Source organism: Somniosus microcephalus, chromosome 18, assembly GCF_052327205.1.
Source record: "Somniosus microcephalus isolate GS21.2 chromosome 18, FLI_Smic_1.0, whole genome shotgun sequence".
In the NCBI taxonomy this organism is placed as follows: domain Eukaryota; kingdom Metazoa; phylum Chordata; class Chondrichthyes; order Squaliformes; family Somniosidae; genus Somniosus; species Somniosus microcephalus.
In genome coordinates this window covers 1,766,688-1,784,079 of record NC_141004.1, presented here as the reverse complement: position 1 = coordinate 1,784,079, position 17,392 = coordinate 1,766,688, and the positions used below count along the sequence as shown (strand labels likewise).

The 17,392-nt window shown below is 49.9% G+C and overlaps 1 protein-coding gene across 1 annotated transcript in view; it reads right to left on the bottom strand.

Annotated features, from left to right (window-relative positions):
* Positions 1-17,392, bottom strand: part of slc6a17 (solute carrier family 6 member 17) — a 126,647-nt gene that overhangs the window by 66,062 nt on the left and 43,193 nt on the right. Inside the window, exon 2 of the mRNA XM_086010957.1 lies at positions 13,879-14,289. Coding sequence (XP_085867083.1) covers positions 13,879-14,161 — 283 coding nt within the window. The 5' untranslated portion in view covers positions 14,162-14,289. The remainder of the gene's footprint in view (positions 1-13,878; positions 14,290-17,392) is intronic.

Here is a 17,392-nt window from a genome sequence, read left to right as displayed (position 1 = left end):
GACGGTACTGGTGAAACATCGGTCACACGCCAACCCGAGGTGTCACCGGCCCACGACAGTGAGAAGGGAGTGTAGCAGCATCAGAGCAGCCTTGCTTCATCCTGCAGATGACATGTTCAAAGAAGGCCTCTTCTCCTTGTCCAGATCAATCCCATTGCACAACTGAAAGAACAGGGTCTCTCCTGGTTTCATGGAAATCAGTCCTCCCTCAACAGGTTAACTGGTCAACCCCCTCGTGGGGCCTTGATGTGTGCAGGTTGGTTGCTAAGTTTACCAAAATAACACATTTACAGCAGAAAAGAGGCCACTCAGCCCATTGTGCATGTGCTGTACCTTGCTACAGCATTTCCCAAACTAATCCCACTGCCCCGCCCTCTCCCCATAGCCCTGTATCAATCCCAAACTAATGCCACTGCCCCGCTCTCTCCCCATAGCCCTGTATCAATCCCAAACTAATCCCACTGCCCGCTCTCTCCCCATAGCCCTGTATCAATCCCAAACTAATCCCACTGCCCCGCTCTCTCCCCATAGCCCTGTATCAATCCCCAACTAATCCCACAGCCCCGCTCTCCCCCCATAGCCCTGTATCAATCCCAAACTAATCCAATGCCCCGCTCTCCCCCATAGCCCTGTGTCAATCCCAAACTAATCCCACTGCCCCGCCCTCTCCCCATAGCCCTGTATCAATCCCAAACTAATCTCACTGCCCCGCTCTCTCCCATAGCCCTGTATCAATCCCAAACTAATCTCACTGCCCCGCTCTCTCCCCATAGCCCTGTATCAATCCCAAACTAATCCCACTGCCCCGCTCTCTCCCCATAGCCCTGTATCAATCCCAAACTAATCCCACTGCCCTGCTCTCTCCCCATAGCCCTGTATCAATCCCAAACTAATCCCACTGCCCCGCCCTCTCCCCATAGCCCTGTATCAATCCTGTTGTGTAGTGTATACTGTAATACCGATAGTGACCACACCAGTATATAAGGGTTGTGATACGTTAACTAGGGCAGAAATCGCCCAGACCTCTGAATAGGAAAGACCTGTTTTGTTTGTACTTCTAAAGTCTCTGAAGTTATTTACTGCACAACCTACAGACTTTACAAATCCCAAACTAATCCCACTGCCCCGCTCTCTCCCCATAGCCCTGTATCAATCCCAAACTAATCCCACTGCCCGCTCTCTCCCCATAGCCCTGTATCAATCCCAAACTAATCCCACTGCCCCGCTCTCTCCCCATAGCCCTGTATCAATCCCCAACTAATCCCACTGCCCCGCTCTCCCCCCATAGCCCTGTATCAATCCCAAACTAATCCCACTGCCCCGCCCTCTCCCCATAGCCCTGTATCAATCCCAAACTAATCTCACTGCCCCGCTCTCTCCCCATAGCCCTGTATCAATCCCAAACTAATCCCACTGCCCCGCTCTCTCCCCATAGCCCTGTATCAATCCCAAACTAATCCCACTGCCCAGCTCTCTCCCCATAGCCCTGTATCAATCCCAAACTAATCCCACTGCCCCGCCCTCTCCCCATAGCCCTGTATCAATCCCAAACTAATCCCACTGCCCCGCTCTCTCCCCATAGCCCTGTATCAATCCCAAACTAATCCCACTGCCCCGCTCTCTCCCCATAGCCCTGTATCAATCCCAAACTAATCCCACTGCCCCGCTCTCTCCCCATAGCCCTGTATCAATCCCAAACTAATCCCACTGCCCCGCTCTCTCCCCATAGCCGTGTATCAATCCCAAACTAATCCCACTGCCCCGCTCTCTCCCCATAGCCCTGTATCAATCCCAAACTAATCTCACTGCCCCGCTCTCTCCCCATAGCCCTGTATCAATCCCAAACTAATCTCACTGTCCCGCTCTCTCCCCATAGCCCTGTATCAATCCCAAACTAATCTCACTGCCCCGCTCTCTCCCCAGAGCCCTGTATCAATCCCAAACTAATCCCACTGCCCCGCTCTCTCCCCATAGCCCTGTATCAATCCCAAACAAATCCCACTGCCCCGCTCTCTCCCCATAGCCCTGTATCAATCCCAAACTAATCCCACTGCCCCGCTCTCTCCCCATAGCCCTGTATCAATCCCAAACTAATCCCACTGCCCCGCTCTCCCCCCATAGCCCTGCATCAATCCCAAACTAATCCCACTGCCCCGCTCTCCCCCCATAGCCCTGTATCAATCCCAAACTAATCCCACTGCCCCACTCTCTCCCCATAGCCCTGTATCAATCCCAAACTAATCCCACTGCCCCGCTCTCTCCCCATAGCCCTGTATCAATCCCAAACTAATCCCACTGCCCTGCTCTCTCCCCATAGCCCTGTATCAATCCCAAACTAATCCCACTGCCCCGCTCTCTCCCCATAGCCCTGTATCAATCCCAGACTAATCTCACTGCCCCGCTCTCTCCCCATAGCCCTATCAATCCCAAAATAATCCCACGGCCCCGCCCTCTCCCCATAGCCCTGTATCAATCCCAAACTAATCCCACTGCCCCGCTCTCTCCCCATAGCCCTGTATCAATCCCAAACTAATCCCACTGCCCCGCTCTCTCCCCATAGCCCTGTATCAATCCCAAACAAATCCCACTGCCCCGCTCTCTCCCCATAGCCCTGTATCAATCCCAAACTAATCCCACTGCCCCACTCTCTCCCCATAGCCCTGTATCAATCCCAAACTAATCTCACTGCCCCACTCTCTCCCCATAGCCCTGTATCAATCCCAAACTAATCCCACTGCCCCGCTCTCTCCCCATAGCCCTGTATCAATCCCAAACTAATCCCACTGCCCCGGCCTCTCCCCATAGCCCTGTATCAATCCCAAACTAATCCCACTGCCCCGCTCTCGCCCCATAGCCCTGTATCAATCCCAAACTAATCCCACTGCCCCGCTCTCTCCCCATAGCCCTGTATCAATCCCAAACTAATCCCACTGCCCCGCTCTCTCCCCATAGCCCTGTATCAATCCCAAACTAATCCCACTGCCCCGCCCTCTCCCCACAGTCCTGTATCAATCCCAAACTATTCCCACTGCCCCGCTCTCTCCCCATAGCCCTGTATCAATCCCAAACTAATCCTACTGCCCCGCTCTCGCCCCATAGCCCTGTATCAATCCCAAACTAACCTCACTGCCCCGCTCTCTCCCCATAGCCCTGTATCAATCCCAAACTAATCCCACTGCCCTGCTCTCTCCCCATAGCCCTGTATCAATCCCAAACTAATCCCACTGCCCCGCTCTCTCCCCATAGCCCTGTATCAATCCCAAACTAACCCCACTGCCCCGCTCTCTCCCCATAGCCCTGTATCAATCCCAAACTAATCTCACTGCCCCGCTCTCTCCCCATAGCCCTGTATCAATCCCAAACTAATCCCACTGCCCCGCTCTCTCCCCATAGCCCTGTATCAATCCCAAACTAATCCCACTGCCCCGCTCTCCCCCCATAGCCCTGTATTAATCCCAAACCAATCCCACTGCCCCGCTCTCTCCCCATAGCCCTGTATCAATCCCCAACTAATCCCACTGCCCCGCTCTCTCCCCATTGCCCTGTATCAATCCCAAACTAATCCCACTGCCCCGCTCTCTCCCCATAGCCCTGTATCAATCCCAAACTAATCCCACTGCCCCGCTCTCTCCCCATAGCCCTGTATCAATCCCAAACTAATCCCACTGCCCCGCTCTCTCCCCATAGCCCTGTATCAATCCCAAACTAATCTCACTGCCCCGCTCTCTCCCCATAGCCCTGTATCAATCCCAAACTAATCTCACTGCCCCGCTCTCTCCCCATAGCCCTGTATCAATCCCAAACTAATCCCACTGCCCCGCTCTCTCCCCATAGCCCTGTATCAATCCCAAACTAATCTCACTGCCCCGCTCTCTCCCCATAGCCCTGTATCAATCCCAAACTAATCTCACTGCCCCGCTCTCTCCCCATAGCCCTGTATCGATCCCAAACTAATCCCACTGCCCCGCTCTCTCCCCATAGCCCTGTATCAATCCCAAACTAATCTCACTGCCCCGCTCTCTCCCCATAGCCCTGTATCAATCCCAAACTAATCCCACTGCCCCGCTCTCTCCCCATAGCCCTGTATCAATCCCAAACTAATCTCACTGCCCCGCTCTCTCCCCATAGCCCTGTATCAATCCCAAACTAATCCCACTGCCCCGTTCTCTCCCCATAGCCCTGTATCAATCCCAAACTAATCTCACTGCCCCGCTCTCTCCCCATAGCCCTGTATCAATCCCAAACTAATCCCACTGCCCCGCTCTCTCCCCATAGCCCTGTATCAATCCCAAACTAATCCCACTGCCCCGCTCTCTCCCCATAGCCCTGTATCAATCCCAAACTAATCCCACTGCCCCGCTCTCTCCCCATAGCACTGTATCAATCCCAAACTAATCCCACTGCCCCGCTCTCTCCCCATAGCCCTGTATCAATCCCAAACTAATCCCACTGCCCCGCTCTCTCCCCATAGCCCTGTATCAATCCCAAACTAATCCCACTGCCCCGCTCTCTCCCCATAGCCCTGTATCAATCCCAAACTAATCCCACTGCCCGCTCTCTCCCCATAGCCCTGTATCAATCCCAAACTAATCCCACTGCCCCGCTCTCTCCCCATAGCCCTGTATCAATCCCAAACTAATCTCACTGCCCCGCTCTCTCCCCATAGCCCTGTATCAATCCCAAACTAATCCCACTGCCCCGCTCTCTCCCCAAAGCCCTGTATCAATCCCAAACTAATCCCACTGCCCCGCTCTCTCCCCATAGCCCTGTATCAATCCCAAACTAATCCCACTGCCCCGCTCTCTCCCCATAGCCCTGTATCAATCCCAAACTAATCCCACTGCCCCGCTCTCTCCCCATAGCCCTGTATCAATCCCAAACTAATCTCACTGCCCCGCTCTCTCCCCATAGCCCTGTATCAATCCCAAACTAATCCCACTGCCCCGCTCTCTCCCCATAGCCCTGTATCAATCCCAAACTAATCCCACTGCCCCGGCCTCTCCCCATAGCCCTGTATCAATCCCAAACTAATCCCACTGCCCCGCTCTCGCCCCATAGCCCTGTATCAATCCCAAACTAATCCCACTGCCCCGCTCTCTCCCCATAGCCCTGTATCAATCCCAAACTAATCCCACTGCCCCGCTCTCTCCCCATAGCCCTGTATCAATCCCAAACTAATCCCACTGCCCCGCCCTCTCCCCACAGTCCTGTATCAATCCCAAACTATTCCCACTGCCCCGCTCTCTCCCCATAGCCCTGTATCAATCCCAAACTAATCCCACTGCCCCGCTCTCGCCCCATAGCCCTGTATCAATCCCAAACTAACCTCACTGCCCCGCTCTCTCCCCATAGCCCTGTATCAATCCCAAACTAATCCCACTGCCCTGCTCTCTCCCCATAGCCCTGTATCAATCCCAAACTAACCCCACTGCCCCGCTCTCTCCCCATAGCCCTGTATCAATCCCAAACTAATCTCACTGCCCCGCTCTCTCCCCATAGCCCTGTATCAATCCCAAACTAATCCCACTGCCCCGCTCTCTCCCCATAGCCCTGTATCAATCCCAAACTAATCCCACTGCCCCGCTCTCCCCCCATAGCCCTGTATTAATCCCAAACCAATCCCACTGCCCCGCTCTCTCCCCATAGCCCTGTATCAATCCCAAACTAATCCCACTGCCCCGCTCTCTCCCCATTGCCCTGTATCAATCCCAAACTAATCCCACTGCCCCGCTCTCTCCCCATAGCCCTGTATCAATCCCAAACTAATCCCACTGCCCCGCTCTCTCCCCATAGCCCTGTATCAATCCCAAACTAATCCCACTGCCCCGCTCTCTCCCCATAGCACTGTATCAATCCCAAACTAATCCCACTGCCCCGCTCTCTCCCCATAGCCCTGTATCAATCCCAAACTAATCCCACTGCCCCGCTCTCTCCCCATAGCCCTGTATCAATCCCAAACTAATCCCACTGCCCCGCTCTCTCCCCATAGCCCTGTATCAATCCCAAACTAATCCCACTGCCCGCTCTCTCCCCATAGCCCTGTATCAATCCCAAACTAATCCCACTGCCCCGCTCTCTCCCCATAGCCCTGTATCAATCCCAAACTAATCTCACTGCCCCGCTCTCTCCCCATAGCCCTGTATCAATCCCAAACTAATCCCACTGCCCCGCTCTCTCCCCAAAGCCCTGTATCAATCCCAAACTAATCCCACTGCCCCGCTCTCTCCCCATAGCCCTGTATCAATCCCAAACTAATCCCACTGCCCCGCTCTCTCCCCATAGCCCTGTATCAATCCCAAACTAATCCCACTGCCCCGCTCTCTCCCCATAGCCCTGTATCAATCCCAAACTAATCTCACTGCCCCGCTCTCTCCCCATAGCCCTGTATCAATCCCAAACTAATCCCACTGCCCCGCTCTCTCCCCATAGCCCTGTATCAATCCCAAACTAATCCCACTGCCCCGGCCTCTCCCCATAGCCCTGTATCAATCCCAAACTAATCCCACTGCCCCGCTCTCGCCCCATAGCCCTGTATCAATCCCAAACTAATCCCACTGCCCCGCTCTCTCCCCATAGCCCTGTATCAATCCCAAACTAATCCCACTGCCCCGCTCTCTCCCCATAGCCCTGTATCAATCCCAAACTAATCCCACTGCCCCGCCCTCTCCCCACAGTCCTGTATCAATCCCAAACTATTCCCACTGCCCCGCTCTCTCCCCATAGCCCTGTATCAATCCCAAACTAATCCCACTGCCCCGCTCTCGCCCCATAGCCCTGTATCAATCCCAAACTAACCTCACTGCCCCGCTCTCTCCCCATAGCCCTGTATCAATCCCAAACTAATCCCACTGCCCTGCTCTCTCCCCATAGCCCTGTATCAATCCCAAACTAATCCCACTGCCCCGCACTCTCCCCATAGCCCTGTATCAATCCCAAACTAACCCCACTGCCCCGCTCTCTCCCCATAGCCCTGTATCAATCCCAAACTAATCTCACTGCCCCGCTCTCTCCCCATAGCCCTGTATCAATCCCAAACTAATCCCACTGCCCCGCTCTCTCCCCATAGCCCTGTATCAATCCCAAACTAATCCCACTGCCCCGCTCTCCCCCCATAGCCCTGTATTAATCCCAAACCAATCCCACTGCCCCGCTCTCTCCCCATAGCCCTGTATCAATCCCAAACTAATCCCACTGCCCCGCTCTCTCCCCATTGCCCTGTATCAATCCCAAACTAATCCCACTGCCCCGCTCTCTCCCCATAGCCCTGTATCAATCCCAAACTAATCCCACTGCCCCGCTCTCTCCCCATAGCCCTGTATCAATCCCAAACTAATCCCACTGCCCCGCTCTCTCCCCATAGCCCTGTATCAATCCCAAACTAATCTCACTGCCCCGCTCTCTCCCCATAGCCCTGTATCAATCCCAAACTAATCTCACTGCCCCGCTCTCTCCCCATAGCCCTGTATCAATCCCAAACTAATCCCACTGCCCCGCTCTCTCCCCATAGCCCTGTATCAATCCCAAACTAATCTCACTGCCCCGCTCTCTCCCCATAGCCCTGTATCAATCCCAAACTAATCTCACTGCCCCGCTCTCTCCCCATAGCCCTGTATCAATCCCAAACTAATCCCACTGCCCCGCTCTCTCCCCATAGCCCTGTATCAATCCCAAACTAATCTCACTGCCCCGCTCTCTCCCCATAGCCCTGTATCAATCCCAAACTAATCCCACTGCCCCGCTCTCTCCCCATAGCCCTGTATCAATCCCAAACTAATCTCACTGCCCCGCTCTCTCCCCATAGCCCTGTATCAATCCCAAACTAATCCCACTGCCCCGTTCTCTCCCCATAGCCCTGTATCAATCCCAAACTAATCTCACTGCCCCGCTCTCTCCCCATAGCCCTGTATCAATCCCAAACTAATCCCACTGCCCCGCTCTCTCCCCATAGCCCTGTATCAATCCCAAACTAATCCCACTGCCCCGCTCTCTCCCCATAGCCCTGTATCAATCCCAAACTAATCCCACTGCCCCGCTCTCTCCCCATAGCACTGTATCAATCCCAAACTAATCCCACTGCCCCGCTCTCTCCCCATAGCCCTGTATCAATCCCAAACTAATCCCACTGCCCCGCTCTCTCCCCATAGCACTGTATCAATCCCAAACTAATCCCACTGCCCCGCTCTCTCCCCATAGCCCTGTATCAATCCCAAACTAATCCCACTGCCCCGCTCTCTCCCCATAGCACTGTATCAATCCCAAACTAATCCCACTGCCCCGCTCTCTCCCCATAGCCCTGTATCAATCCCAAACTAATCCCACTGCCCCGCTCTCTCCCCATAGCCCTGTATCAATCCCAAACTAATCCCACTGCCCCGCTCTCTCCCCATAGCCCTGTATCAATCCCAAACTAATCTCACTGCCACGCTCTCTCCCCATAGCCCTGTATCAATCCCAAACTAATCTCACTGCCCCGCTCTCTCCCCATAGCCCTGTATCAATCCCAAACTAATCCCACTGCCCCGCTCTCTCCCCATAGCCCTGTATCAATCCCAAACTAATCTCACTGCCCCGCTCTCTCCCCATAGCCCTGTATCAATCCCAAACTAATCCCACTGCCCCGCTCTCTCCCCATAGCCCTGTATCAATCCCAAACTAATCTCACTGCCCCGCTCTCTCCCCATAGCCCTGTATCAATCCCAAACTAATCCCACTGCCCCGTTCTCTCCCCATAGCCCTGTATCAATCCCAAACTAATCTCACTGCCCCGCTCTCTCCCCATAGCCCTGTATCAATCCCAAACTAATCCCACTGCCCCGCTCTCTCCCCATAGCCCTGTATCAATCCCAAACTAATCCCACTGCCCCGCTCTCTCCCCATAGCCCTGTATCAATCCCAAACTAATCCCACTGCCCCGCTCTCTCCCCATAGCACTGTATCAATCCCAAACTAATCCCACTGCCCCGCTCTCTCCCCATAGCCCTGTATCAATCCCAAACTAATCCCACTGCCCCGCTCTCTCCCCATAGCCCTGTATCAATCCCAAACTAATCCCACTGCCCCGCTCTCTCCCCATAGCCCTGTATCAATCCCAAACTAATCCCACTGCCCGCTCTCTCCCCATAGCCCTGTATCAATCCCAAACTAATCCCACTGCCCCGCTCTCTCCCCATAGCCCTGTATCAATCCCAAACTAATCTCACTGCCCCGCTCTCTCCCCATAGCCCTGTATCAATCCCAAACTAATCCCACTGCCCCGCTCTCTCCCCAAAGCCCTGTATCAATCCCAAACTAATCCCACTGCCCCGCTCTCTCCCCATAGCCCTGTATCAATCCCCAAACTAATCCCACTGCCCCGCTCTCTCCCCATAGCCCTGTATCAATCCCCAAACTAATCCCGCTGCCCTGCTCTCTCCCTCTCTCTTCCTCTACTTTAATTATTTATCCAATTTTCCCTTAAAAGTTGTCGGGGTCTCTGCCTCAACCTCTTCTCTAGCAAAGCATTTTATAATTCTGTGTAAAGACATTTTTCTGACTCTCACTCCTCACTCAGTGATCATTTTAAATTGGTGACCCCTCATCACCGACTCCCCAACTGGAGGAAGTAGTTTTTCCCGATGCACTCTATCAAAACCCTTCATAATCCCCAGAACAAATAAAAGAAAGGAACATGAGATCTCGACCGTCAGGCAGATGGAGGCTGACCTGTGAACTTTATTCATGAGGGGTCAGTGATGAGCAACATGCAATGCTGGGTGACCAGACTGCGTTGGAGAATCCTTGAGGTAAATTTGGTTTGATCCAACTACGGAATCCTCGTCATTTCCCATTTTTTATCTCCCTTCTTCACTTCCTCAATCCCCATTATTCACTGGGCAGCCATTGACCATAGAACCCATAAACCAGAAACTATCAGTTCCTTCTGGAGAGGACAGAATCATGGGGGATGGGGGGGGACAATGAGAACAGGAATTAATTCCAGTAATCCCTGCCTCTTTACACAGACTCATGTTTCCCAGCTAATCCCATCATTAAATCTCAGGATATCAACTCGACTGGAATGTATGGATTCTTGGCAAATACAAAACTGGAAACAGAATGACTGGAGTTTAGCAGAAATCCACCGTGACATTTAATTCAGCAATGAGTCATGGGCATACAAAACCTGAAAAGATAATTGCACACCAGCTGGCTTCACCCATCATTAAAAAAATGCCCCACTGTCCTCTCTCTTACACTGGCCCCCACTCTCCCTACCCACCCATCCACCCCCGCTCTTCCTCCCAGTCCCGCCCCCCTGCTTGTCCTTTGCCCTGTTGGAAGCTGTTTATTATTGGTTGAGCTTGCTTTCCTCTGCTGTCCTGGAGTGGTTATTCTGATTGGTTATGCTGAACAAGATGACATCTTCCCTCTCCAGGCAATATTGCTGGTGTCTCCATGGTGCTCCAATCCAGTATTTTCACCAGTGTTACACAGTATTTTAGCAACTAACTAATAAACAGTAATTAAGGAAGTAAAACACACAATAATCAAAAAACATTCACACTCTGCGTATTGTCTTACTATATGTGTATTGTCTTACCACATTACCAACAAACACATGTAAAGGTTAAAGTTCACGTGCATACGTCATGCAAATCAGTTTTGAGATCACATGACCAATTGTGCCTATTACTCAATTTTTAGTTACTAATCAAACATGCAATTAGCCACATCTGGGTAGTGGTCAACAATGTTCTGATGGACGATTCTTCTCTCACCTCCAGCTTCTTTCTTGTGTCTCTATTTTATCAATACTATTATGGTCATTGCTCCTCCAAAATCTCCTCTCGTTCCCCTCAAGGTACAAATCCTCCCCTGAGCTACACACACCCTCCTCCCTCACTCTATTCAAACTGACTCATTGCATTGTCTCCAAAGCTAGTTAATTAATAATCGTGTTGTGCGGGGTCCTTTAGGGAAGAGTGACCATAACATGATAGAATTCTTCATTAAGATGGAAAGTGAAGAAGTCCAATCCAAAACTAGGGTCCTAAATCTAAACAAAGGAAACTACGAAGGTATGAGGAGTGAGTTGGCTATGATAGATTGGGGAGCTTCATTAAAAGGCATGACAGTGGATAGGCAATGGCTAACATTTAAGGAACGAATGCATGAATTGCAACAGTTATACATTCCTTTCTGGTGCAAAAACACAAAAGGAAAAGTGGCCCAAACAGAATTAAGGATAGTATTAGGTCCAAAGAGGAGTCATATAAAGTTGCCAGAAAAAGTAGCAAGCCTGAGGATTGGGAGCAGTTTAGAATTCAGCAAAAAAGGACCAAGAGATTGATTAAGAGGGGAAAAATAGAGTATGAGAGTAAACTTGCAAGGAACATAAAAGCGGATTGTGAAAGCTTCTACAAGTATGTAAAAAAAAGAAAAAGATTAGTGAAGACAAATGTAGGTCCCTTACAGTCAGAAATGGGAGAATTTATAATGGGGAACAAGGAAATGGCAGGGCAATTAAACAAATATTTTGGTTCTGTCTTCACGGAAGAGGACACAAATAAATTCCCAGAAATGCTAGGGAACCAAGAGTCTAGTGAGAAGGAGGAATTAAGGGAAATTAGTATTTGTAAAAAAATAGTGCTGGAGAAATTAATGGGGCTGAAAGCTGATAAATCCCCAGGGCCTGACAATCTGCATCCCAGAATAATAAAAGAGGTAGCCATGGAAATAGTGGATGCATTGGTTGTCATCTTCCAAAATTCTATAGATTATGGAACAGTTCCTGCAGATTGGAGGGTGGCAAATGTAACCCCACCAATTAGAAAAGGAGGGAGAGAGAAAACAGGGAACTACAGACCAGTTAGCCTAACATCAGTAGTAGGGAAAATGCTAGAGTCTATTATAAAGGATGTGATAACAGGACACTTAGAAAATATCAACGGGATTAGACAAAGTCAACATGGATTTATGAAAGGGAAATCGTGTTTGACAAACCTACTGGAGTTTTTTGAGGATGTAACTGGTAGAATAGATAAGGGAGAACCAGTGGATGTGGTGTATTTGGATTTTCAGAATGCCTTTGATAAAGTCCCACATAAGAGGTTAGTGTGCAAAATTAAAGCGCATGGGATTGGGGGTAATATACTGGCATGGATTGAAAATTGGTTAACAGACAGGAAACAGAGAGTAGGAATAAATGGGTCTTTTTCAGGGTGGCAGGTGGTGACTATTGGGGTACCGCAGGGTCAGTGCTTGGGCCCCAGCGATTCACAATATATATCAATGGTTTGGATGAGGGGACCAAATATAATATTTCCAAGTTTGCTGACGACACAAAACTAGGTGGGATTGTGAGTTGTGAGGAGGATGCAAAGAGGCTTCAAGGCGATTTAGACAAGTTGAGTGAGTGGGCAAATACATGGCAGATGCAGTATAACGTGGATAAATGTGAAGTTATCCACTTCGGTAGGAAAAACAGAAAGGCGGAGTATTATTTAAATGGTGATAGATTGGGAAATGCTGATGTACAAAGGGACCTGGGTGTCCTTGTACACCAGTCACTGAAAGCAAACATGCAGGTGCAGCAAGCAGTTAGGAAGGCAAATGGTATGTTGGCCTTCATTGCAAGAAGATTTAAGTACAGGAGCAAGGATGTCTTACTATAGTTATACAGGGCCTTGGTGAGACCACACCTGGAGTACTGTGTGCCGTTTTGGTCTCCTTACCTAAGAAAGGATATACTTGCCATAGAGGGAGTGCAGCGAAGGTTCACCAGACTGATTCCTGGGATGGCAGGACTGTCATATGAGGAGAGATTGGGTCAACTAGGCATGTATTCACTAGCGTTTAGAAGAATGAGGGGATCTCAGGGAACTTTTCCCCTTAGTAGAGGGGTCAATAACCAGGGGGCATAGTTTCAAGGTAAGGGGCAGCAGGTTTAGAGGGGATTTGAGGAGAATCTTTTTCACCCAGAGGGTGGTTCGAATCTGGAACTCACTGCCTGAAAGGGTGGTAGAGGCAGGAACCCTCACAACATTCAAGAAGCATTTAGATGAGCACTTGAAATGCCATAGCATACAAGGCTACAGACCAACTGCTGGAAAATGGGATTAGAATAGACAGGGCTTGATGGCCGGCACGGACATGATGGGCCGAAGGGCCTCTTTCTGTGCTGTATAACTCTATGACTCTATGAAACATATAAAATTCTGACAGAGCTATACAGACTGGATGCAGGGAGGATGTTTCCCCTGGCTGGGGGGGTCTAGAACGAGGGGTCACAGTTTCAGGATACGGGGTAGGACATTTAGGACTGAGATGAGGAGAAATTTCTTCACTCAGAGGGTGGTGAACCTGTGGAATTCTCTACCACAGATGGCTGTGGAGGCCAATTCACTGAATATATTTGAGAAGGAGATAGATAGATTTCTAGACACAAAAGGCGTCAAATGGTATGGGGAGAGAGCGGGAATATGATATTGAGATAGAGGATCAGCCATTATCCAATTGAATGGTGGAGCAGGCTCAAAGGGCCGAATGACCTACTCCTGCTCCTATTTTTCTATGTTCTATGTTGTATGCGAAACCATCCTTTCCCATGACCGCTAAACCATAGGAGTCCCCAACTCCCTCTGCCTCCCCTCCCATCTCCCTCAGCCTCACCTCCCTCAGCCTCACCTCCCTCAGTCTCTACTCCCTCAGTGTCATGTCCCACCTCCGGCAGTCTCCCCTCCCTCCTCCCTCAGTTTCCGCTCCCACCCAAGACCTGCAGAGTTTTTAATCCCAAACCTGACCTTGCCTTCTCTCCAGCTCCATGATATCTGTAATTGTGGGTCTTGATTACAGTTAAAATCTCTTTGTAGGTGATGAAGCCTGTGACCTTTTCCTTACCTCCACCATTTTTCTGGCACAGGTAGGGGAAGCGCCAGACATTTCCCAGACCCACAGAGTAGCCGATCTGGGCCAGGATGTACTGCAGCTTATTGTTCCAGGCTGGTCGGTCATCGCTCTCCATCGTGTTGTCTCCATCCTTGGCCTTGGCCGCTGGGACTCCTACATTCAGCACACTGTGCTTGTAGTCGACTGGCTCCTCCCCAGCGAGCAGGTCGGTGACAGACTCTGTGACCGGCTCATTGCTGTGCTCTCGCTGCGTAACTTTACTATTCTTCGGCATTGGTCACACCTCAGGCAAAGCTTCAGCAATGACGGAGCAAGGGCGAGGTTTTCAAGGTGCCAGAGATTCTGCAGTATTCTGGGCCTCCTGATGTTGATCTAGTCAGTAATGATCTTTGCCTGGACTTCCTAATTACAAAAATATTTACAGGTTAGACAGATTTGCCCAGGACCATTAACAGTGAACCGCAAAATCACAGATCCCACACTGCTCCCGGAGAATACCGCCAAAAAAACTCACATTCCACTATAAACACCCAGCCTGCATTTCAAAAGGGAAAACCATGTGTGAAAAGCTCCTGTAACGAGCCTTGACGGGGTAGAGGGATGGGGTTTGAGACCCCAATGCTTTCCTCCTTCCCCAACATGGGCACATTGCAAAGCAGCAGAACCAGCTGGACAACCAGAAGGAAATTGAAACCAGACCAGAGACTGAACATTAAAAACCTCCGCCTGAAAATCAGCTTCAAAGTTCGCAGGCAGGGTCACTGAGGTCACACATGCTGGGATGAAATGCTCGAGTCATTGCTACACAATGTGGGGACACTGCCCTCTGCGGGGGCTTTAATCCTGCCTCTGACTAAACAAATAGCAGAAGGCAAGGTCTTTACCCATGTCTGATAATAGTAAATGCTTTGTGTCAGAGCCATACATTGGAAACTTTACATCAATCAACCAAAATCTCTGAATTCTGGAGCTCCGCCATATAAACACGATGCAATCTTTTGTCTTTGTATCTCCACAGTAAGTTCCTGCATGTGTCTACGTCTTAACATCTGACAAAATAACATTTCAAATATGGTGGAGGCGAGCTCAATATCACCTAAATTTTCACAAAACAGCTTTCCTCAATCCACCTAAATTACCATTGTTCTACTCTGTTTATATTCATCTCTTAATCCAATCCTTTAGCATTTAATTATCACTCACCTTGCTATTTGTCATCTATTCCCTTCCTCCCAGTATTTACAAGTAGTTCAGGATTTTCCTTCACTGGTCCTGAAGGTGTGGGGGCTGCGGGGTAAATGTTGCCAATGGAAGCACCCAACATGGAGCCACACCCACTGGGAGATGGCATCAGGAATTGGCAGCTGCGTTGTCATTTTCCAAAATTCCATAGATTCTAGAATGGTTCCCACAGGTTGGAAGGTAGCAAATGTAACCCCACTATTTAAGAAAAGAGGGAGAGAGAAAACGGGGAACTACAGACTAGTTAGCCTGACATCAGTAGTAGGGAAAATGCTAAAATCTATTATTAAGGACGTGGTAACAGGGCGCTTAGAAAATAATACAGGTAGGCTACCCTTTATCCGAACTTCCGAAAACCGAAACCCTCTAAAAACCGAAGGTATTTTCGGTCAGCGTAAGTCGTGCGCACGACATGACCAGAGTGGCGCACGACTTACACTGAGCAGGGCAGAGTGTCACGGAGTTCCCTCCTGGGTAGGAGATTGCAGGCCTAGCCGGATAAAGGATAGTGTAGCATTTTTCCGCACTTCTGAAAACCGAAATCGTTCAGTGTAAGTCGTGCGCACGACCCCGACCCCCGCCGACCCCACCCCGACCCCCCGCTGACCCCCCGCCGACCCCGACCCCCGCCGACCCCGACCCCGACCGACCCCCGCCGACCCCCACCCTTTCGGATAAGGGATAGTGTATCCTTTATCCGCACTCCCGAAAACCGAATTACTCTGAAAACCGAAGTGTTTTCGCTCACCTTCCGAAATCTGAAATTTTCCGAAAACCGAAACACGGCTGGTCCCAAGGTTTTCGGATAAAGGATAGTCTACCTGTAATAGGATTGGGCAGAGTCAACACGGATTTATGAAAGGGAAATTGTGTTTAACAAATCTGTTAGATTTTTTTGATGCTGTAACCAGCAGAATAGATAAGGGGGAACCAGTGGATGTGGTGTATTTGGATTTTCAGAAGGCATTCAATAAGGTGCCACACAAGAGGTTATTAAACAAAATTAGGGCTCATGGGATTGGGGGTAATATACTAGCATGGATTGAGGATTGGTTAACGGACAGAATACAGAGAGTAGGAATGAACGGGTCATTTTCAGATCGGCAGGCTGTAACTAGTGGGGTACCGCAAGGATCAGTGCTTGGGGCTCAGCTATTCACAATCTATATCAATGATTTGGATGAGGGGACCAAATGTAATATATCCAAGTTTGCTGATGATACAAAGCTGGGTGGGAATGTAAATTGTGAGGAGGCTGCAAGGAGGCTTCAAGGGGATATAGACAGGCTAAGTGAGTGGGCAAGAACATGGCAAATGGAATATAATATGGAGAAATGTGAAGTTATCCATTTTGTTAGGAAAAAAAGAAAATCAGAGTATTTTTTAAATAGTGAGAGGTTGGGAAATGTTGGTGTCCAGAGGGACCTGGGTGTCCTTGTACACGAATCACTGAAAGTTAACATGCAGGTACAGCAAGCAATTAGGAAAGCAAATGGTATGTTGGCCTTTATTACAAGAGGATTTGAGTATAAGAGTAAAGACGTCTTACTGCAATTATATAGGGCCCTGGTGAGACCACACCTGGAGTATTGTGTACAGTTTTGGTCTCCTTACCTAAGGAAGGATATACTTGCCATAGAGGGAGTGCAACGAAGGTTTGCCAGACTGGTTCCTGGGATGGGGGGATTGTCCTATGAGGAGAGATTGAGTAGACTAGGCCTATATTCTCTAGGGTTTAGAAGAATGAGAGGTGATCTTATTGAAATATACAAAATTCTTACAGGGCTTGACAGGGTAGATGCAGGGTGGTTGTTTTCCCTGGCTCGGGAGTCTAGAACCAGGGGTCACAGTCTCAGAATAAGGGGCCGGCCATTTAGGACTGAGATGAGGAGAAATTTCCTGACTCAGAGGGTGGTGAATCTTTGGAATTCTCTACCCCAGAGGGCTGTGGAGGCTCAGTCATTGAGTATATTCAAGACAGAGATCGATAGATTTTTGAATATTAAGAGAATCAAGGGATATGGGGATAGTTAAGGAAAGTGGAGATGAGGTAGAAGATCAGCCATGATCTTTTTGAATGGCGGAGCAGGCTCGATGGGCCAAATGGCCTACTCCTATTTCTTATGTTCTTATGTTCCCCGGTGTTTTCCAAGGACAGGAAGATGTGTGGAGCACACTCGTGATTTCCCAACATGCTCTCCCAGTGAGCAAGGCTCCCCATTAGCAGCCCAATTTCTCAAAAATTTACCAATAAAGTTTCAAT